The following is a 7,061-nucleotide window of genomic DNA, read 5'->3' as shown; positions in this document are numbered from 1 at the left end:
GTGTCCATGTGTCTCTGTTTAGTTTCTGTTTCCAGGATCTGTCCATTGGTGAGAGTGGGGTGTTGAAATCTCCCACTATTATTGTGTGCGGTGACAGCTGCTTTATCTTATCCCCTACAGCAAAGAAGTGAGTAAAAATGTCCAGTAACTGATAAATGTGTTTCATACTTACAACAGAATACTATCCCACCATATAAAAGGCAGAATCTGTGATCTGTGCCCACGTGCATGTAGGTCATCAAGACCTACACAGAGACCTGCAGAAGTCGTCGGCAGCATAGAATTCCATCAGGGGATCTAAGTTACAGTGGACCATGGGACAAGGCCTATTACAGGACACTAGGGCAAAGCAGCTCCAAGTTTCCACTATGGTGGCAATGTGAGACTGGGGAGACAAATATGCTTAACTCAACTGAACCATCGTACATGTATCAAAATATTTCATGGTATCCTATAAGCACACATGATATTTATCAGCTCAAGGTAATAAAATTTCAAGTTTGCAAAAGGTAGAAGTAGATAGAAGCAGCTTGAAGCCTGGTGTGGGGTGAGGGCCGGTGACAGCGCCAGTCATGAGGAAGGAAAGTTCTTCATATTACATGAATACATGAACAACTGGACAACATGAGGTAGCACCACCACACTGAGGCAGCCCCAGTTTACAGCATCAGGGTTGCCACGGGGATCAGAGATGCTAAGTTACATCATCACAAGCTCAGAATAGAGCCAAGGAGGTAATGGGCTCCATGAGTTGAAAGTCTGAAGTATGTCAGGAGGGGAAAGGCTACTTGTGTATAAATTCCTACTATATGACAGAAATTTCCTATAGCTCTTTATGGCATTTTTCCAATTCCATGTGGTCTTTAACAAAGTCCATCTTACAGATGGGAAGTCAAAAATAAGAAAGTGTACATACCTTGCCAGAGTATAAAGTTTGTATAGTGGAACCTTTAGTGTGTGTGTGTGTGTGTGTGTGTGTGTGTGTGTGTGTTGTAGGGGGTAGGGTACATGTATGTGTGCATTATGCACACCTACGGGTTCATGTGTGGAGGCCATTGTAGGATGTCCTATCATTCTGCTTTCATTCCAATGAGACATGGTCTTTCTCTGAACCTGCATCAGAGCTGCAAGCCAACAAGTTGAAAAAATCCTTGTCTCTGTACCCCTGCAGGGCCGGGGTTATAGGCACATGGCTTTTTACATAGCTATCAGGTATCTGAGTTCATGTCCTCACATTGTGTGTCAACCCACCATTGCATCTCAGCATGCCTCTGATTTCTATTACAGTCACTGAAGTAGACAGTGGTATGCAGAAACTTACTTCATACATCATACCCAATTTAAGAATTCAAAATAATTCCTTTTTACCCCAACAGTGATAGAGAGAATGGTAGCAAGAAGGCCCCATGGATAAAAATGTTGCTTCCAGGCCTGAGGGCCTGAGATTTGAATGGTGTAAGGAGAGTATCACTGCTGCGGATTATCCTCTGAACTCCACATTCGTGCTATGCCATGCATGCCCTTTACACCTTTACACACACACACTAACTAACTAACTAACTAATTAACTAACTAAAGTAAGTGTAGCAGAAATTGCCCCCCGTTAATTTCAATATTAATACAACAAGAAGCCTGTGATTAGACAGTGGGAAAGAAAGGAGGGCTGAGAATTTTAGAGACAAGGAGAGAGAGAGAGAGAGAGAGAGAGAGAGAGAGAGAGAGAGAGAGAGAGAGAAGAGAAGAGAAGAGAAGAAGGGTAGGAGAGAAAGAAATAAGATAGAACTTATAGGAGAGGAAGAGGTGACAAAACCACATGGTCCTGGGAACCACAAGTATTGGGGATTTCTTAGATAGATGATTAAATATTAAGTGGGGTGCATTTGCCCCATCTTGCTGTGTAGCTTGTGTTTACTTCAACTGAGTTTTGAGTTCATTGTGAGGGCATTTTGTGTGTTGAAAATTTACTAATATAAATCTGACTGATAAATTACAAGTCTCTAGAGTTTTGATTTTACTGGGTTATTGGGATTTGTGACCTCTAACCACAGGGGGTGGATGGCTGGGAATGTGAGCAGGATCCACAGTAAGAGAACGAATGAATAGGGAGATGGGCGGTTACTGCATTGGGATAGCCATGGAGGCAGCAAGGTAGTGGGGCCAGAGAGTAGATTTTTAATATTTCCTGCAACAAGTAAGTAAGTAAGTAAGTAAGTAAGTAAGTAAGTAAGTAACTTTAAGAACTGTGTTGACTCTGTAGCTATCACCTTGGGAAGTACAAATCAGGCCTAGTCTTATTATTTAAAACTATCCTTTCAGTCAGTAAGGAGTGTATACATACTCATTCTGATTTGCTACTTTGAACAAAATTGCCAGCCCACATTCCTGTTAGAACTCCTCTCATAGTCAAATTAGTGTTTCACATGTTACATTGTGGTTATACTAAGATCCTCAACTGTTTGCATATATGTGCCTCTGGGGCCAGTGTCTTGGGGAAATCATTGGCTATGTTGCTTTTTCAATAGAGAGAACTGTGTATCTTATTATAATTTTGAATGCTGATATACACATTATTTTCACTAAATATTTCCAAACAGATCAATGGATATATAAAATGTTATTTCAGAAGCCTGAATCAAAATATAGAGAAAATTTGGCAAGTTGTACCACCACTGAATCTCTCTCCCAATTACAAGTATACACGGTAACTATGTAAAGATGGTTTACATGAAAATGTAATAAATATGAGGAGACTAGTCACATGCAACTACACACAAAACAAAGGACACAGCCCTGAGACATTGAAATGCATAATACCAGTTTGTTTTGCTTTCAAAGAGTATAAGTGACTGTTCATTGTGATAATTGGAAAGGAAGTGAGTGGAGTGTTGTCATGGTATACAATTCTTCAGAGACTCATGGGAGATTAGCTTGCTTCTATCATAGTAAAAACAACTGTATTCTGCTTCTTGTGCTATAGCATCTCCACTTGGGTAATAGTCACACTGTCTTATTTTCCCAGAAATCTTTCTCCTCCTAGATTTTGGCACACACTCAGAAGGACTAGAAGTCATCTTCTCAAAATCAAAAAGGATTCTTAGGGGAAGAAAAGTTTTATACAGTCAAAACAAACTTTAAAAAATATGGCAAACAAAATACCCTTTGGGCAATCAATTTTGTGACTAAGAGAATATTTTTGAAAGCAATCCTGATTTCCCCCCATGAACTTATGAGAAAAGTCTTCTAACACATTTGAAATAAAACCTAGTCACTACTCAAATTGGCCATTTGCACTCCAGGGCTTACCCTGTGGAAATGCGTGGATTGCTTGGGTAATTCCATTGCATGTGGGGATCAATGCAGGTGTAAAGCTCCCTGGTCAAAGGTTGGCCCTGAGGCTGTAACTTAAATCAATTTGAGGTAAGTCAAGTTTAATTACATTTTCAGTGATGAAGCTTTCAAAAGCAATTTTGAGCTTGCCTATTCTGAGGCTGTTTGGTTCTGCCCCAAATCTATTCTTCTGGTTACAGAGGCAGCTGTCTAACAGCCTGTCTTCTTTGGAGTTGATTGAATCTTGCAGTTGAAGGAAAATGAGAAAAAGCCAAACAATGGGAAAGATCCAAAAAGTACCAAAATGAAGAAACAAACAAACAGAAACAAAATAGATGGAGTTTTTATTAAAGGTATCAGAATGTCACCCATTTTTGTTTGTTTGTTTGTTTGTTTAGTAATTTTAAACAACAAAAAATAAAGGAAGGAAAGAATGAAGGGATCTTTCAAAGAAGAGAAAGTCTTGGGGAAGTCTCCTGAGGGTAACCCACACTGATAGGCATTGATTATGGTAAAGCGATCCTGTTTCTTCAGGGGTAGCTGACAGATGGTTCTCCTTAACACTGTCTGAGAGGAGGACCAGCAGATGCCCTGCTGACTAAAGTGAAATAAACCCCGTTCAATTTATTTTCAGATAACTGAAGTATATAAACTATTGTTCATGTCTCCTAAAAATTTGGCAAGCCAAATTTATGTTGACTCAGATAAAAGCAGTGCAGTGAATGTGAGCACAGATTAAGATTAATCTGGTTTCTTTTTGTTTTGTTTTGTTTGTTTGTGTGTGTGTGTGTGTGTGTGTGTGTGTGTGTGTGTGCGTGTGTGCTCACATGTGTCATGTGTATGGCCAGAAGAGGTCAGTGGACCCTCTGGAGCTGGAGCTGCAGGTTGCTGTGACTGTACCATGTTGATGCTGGGAACCAAAGTCTTCTTTAGAACCAGCAACACTCTTGACAATAGCTGAGCGTCTCTTCACCCCGAGACTGCAGATTTTGTACATCACACAACACACATCCATCCACATGCTGCAACACTTTTACAGGATCATGAGTTTTAGAGAGAGAAAACACAAATGTCACCGCAGTTATAGCTGCTGGTTCCTGAAGCATCGACCACATTCACGCCAGTTTCTGAGAAATATGCTGTTAGTTCTTTAAAAAGTTTTAGAAAATTTTAGAAAACTGTAATTCCTTCGAAGTGTCTGACAGCAACCTGCTTGGCTCTGGCAAGAAGCTCATCTGCCTCACTAATTAGGCAGTTCCACATGTGTGCTAATTGGATTGGGTCTTTAACAAAATCAAAGGAAGGAAGAGTATGAAGTGATATAAATCCATGTCTCTGAACCTGGAACTTGGTTGCTTCTTTGTCTTAAAACTGTTGAACATTGAAGCTTGCTTTTTCTTTTTTCTTTCATAGGTAAAATTGGAAAAAATCCAAGCTATATAAATGTTGGCCATAGCATAGATAAAATAACATTTCTTGTTTAATGTATCATATCTCACTGAAGTACACATGAGAAGATAGCTAACTTGTGTGTCTGTAGAAAAATCCCAGTTGCACGCTTTTGGATATGGAAGCTCCACCTAGGCTGGATAGACTCTCTGAGGAGCAGGGTTCTCCAGCTATCACCCTAGCCGCTCTAGGTACCACAACTGAATTCTCAGTGCTTTGGAGAAAGTATGCCCTGTGGATGAACCATCCCTGCCATACTTTCCCCTTCTTTACTTGGAAATTACAATAGTCTAAAGGAAGAAAAAACTGTAATCAATTTCACTTCACTCTACCTTTTTGAGGAATGTCTAATAATTATGCCTTATACTAAGTAAAGAGGGAGTTTGGTTACAGCCGCACAATGCTTTTGTTTACTTATATGGCTGGGTCTCTTAATAAGGCGGTTACATTTCCATTTCTCAGAGAAAGAAATGAAAGCACAGAGGCCCTGGTAGGCAAGGTTGTGTGCTGCCTGCTGCCATAGTCATGTGATCATGCTTCCAATATGGTCACAGCTGCAGGGAACATGGTGCATAGTAGATGGGAGGACTCGAAGATCTCTCAGAAATAACAACAAGAAGAATATGGCAGTATGCTCCAGAAGGAGGCATGGAAATGCTTGGCCATGCTAAGGGTCTGGTCATCCATTGACTGTGAACCCAAATGCTATCATGGTTTTATTCTGTGAAGACTCACAGTTCCAGTCTTCATGCTCCCGGGCTGCATTTGGGTCTCATTTATTGAAAGATTAGGGCTGTGTAAGACAACATAGAAGACCAAAAGATCTTTTTAGAGGATGTAGGCCAGCAGAAAGGAAACTCTCAATATGAAGAAAACTTGCCAGGGAATGGAACTCTCTGGAAAGTGAGGCTAACACTGAAGCTGCTCTACTAATCCTGAAACTCACCACGAAATCTAGCACACTGAAATGTAAAATGTTTTCAACCAATAAAAATAATTTTGAGCTCACTGATAAAAGTAGGAGAGAAAATGTTAGTAGAAATACATCTTTAAAATAAGCAACACATTCTACTCTTTCTCAAGACCAGTGTTCTTAGGACCTTAGAGCACTACAACTGATGGATGTGGAGGTTCCTCTAGTCTTCTCATTGTATGGGTGAGGAGACTGAGACCACAGAGGCATAAAGATATCTTCAATTTAGAGCAGAATCTCAATGATCTCAATAATGGACCTCTGAAGTCTGGTATGTGGTATGGGTAAGTTTTAATTGTTTATGGTATTTAATTTCCATAAGCTTATGGCCTTTCAAGGCTCATCAATGACGGTGGCAAGTGTCAAAGTTCCTTCTCCCTCCTTCTCCTGACCCTTGGTCATCTCTGGGCAGCTTGTGCTCTTTAGAACAGATTGAAATGCACTTGTCAAACTGCCTCTTAACCCAGGAGAAAGACAACTGAGGGTAATTAATCTCCTACAGCCTCTCTAATCAACCTGCCCACTCCCTCCTCTCATTACAAGTGAATGCTTATGTGCATGGCTGATTTAATTAATATTTCTAATAAGGATGGTATCTTAATGATATTCATTGGTGCATTAAAAAATGAAGAAAAGAACCAGCTTGTTTGCTTGGATACCCAGAGAAACAAAGTTATAGCCATTCAGTTATGCAGAGTCTAATTGTGTTTTTCCTTCCACATTTATATAATTTATAACAGAAGATAGAAAAGGAGGTGGATATTTCACCTGATAGGCAGTGTGTGGGCTATCATGCACATTCCATTTATTTCTATTATTTATTTTTGTGCATGTATATGCTGTGTGTGAATATCCACACTTGCACACATGCACACAGGAGTACATATGCATGTATGTGCTTGTTTGTGGAGGTCAAAGGTTGACTTTAGGTGTCTTCCTTGGATCCTCATGTTTACCCATAAAACATTTAACCAACTGAGCCATGTCTCAGCCCTGTTCTATTTAACTTTAGAATCTGCCATAAAAAGCAAACGTCTTTCCTCTTTTAAAAGTGAGATGCCTAAGCCTTAAAGATGGATAGAACATTCCAAAATCCTCCAGTTCAAATCTGCTTAACTCAAAGCTTTAGATGTTCAGCTTGGAGAGTGGACAGGCTTCAGGTGCTCATGTGTGAGCTCAGGTTCATCTCCTTCAGTCTTCAGAGCAAGACTTTGTTCTAGAGCAGAAATTTTCAAATCAAATCTTTTGAAACTTCTGGCATTTTGGCAAGCTTCACTGTTACAGTGTTTTGTGTGTGTGTGTGTGTGTGTGT

The 7,061-nt window shown here is 40.0% G+C and overlaps 1 protein-coding gene across 2 annotated transcripts in view; it reads right to left on the bottom strand.

The window, feature by feature from the left end:
* Negr1 (neuronal growth regulator 1) overlaps positions 1–7,061 on the bottom strand; it is a 718,441-nt gene that overhangs the window by 123,768 nt on the left and 587,612 nt on the right. Inside the window, exon 7 of one of the 2 annotated variants that reach the window (XM_021195963.1) lies at positions 4,739–5,672. The exons of the other annotated variant lie outside the window; for it this stretch is intronic. Within the exon in view, the coding sequence (XP_021051622.1) occupies positions 5,605–5,672 (68 nt within the window). The 3' untranslated portion in view covers positions 4,739–5,604. Of the gene's footprint in view, positions 1–4,738; positions 5,673–7,061 lie in introns of those variants that run through there. 2 annotated transcript variants of the gene reach the window in all.

Source organism: Mus pahari, chromosome 4 (genome assembly GCF_900095145.1).
Source record: "Mus pahari chromosome 4, PAHARI_EIJ_v1.1, whole genome shotgun sequence".
Classification (NCBI taxonomy): domain Eukaryota; kingdom Metazoa; phylum Chordata; class Mammalia; order Rodentia; family Muridae; genus Mus; species Mus pahari.
Note: the sequence above shows the minus strand (reverse complement) of the source record. Positions and strands in the feature narration are given on the sequence as shown.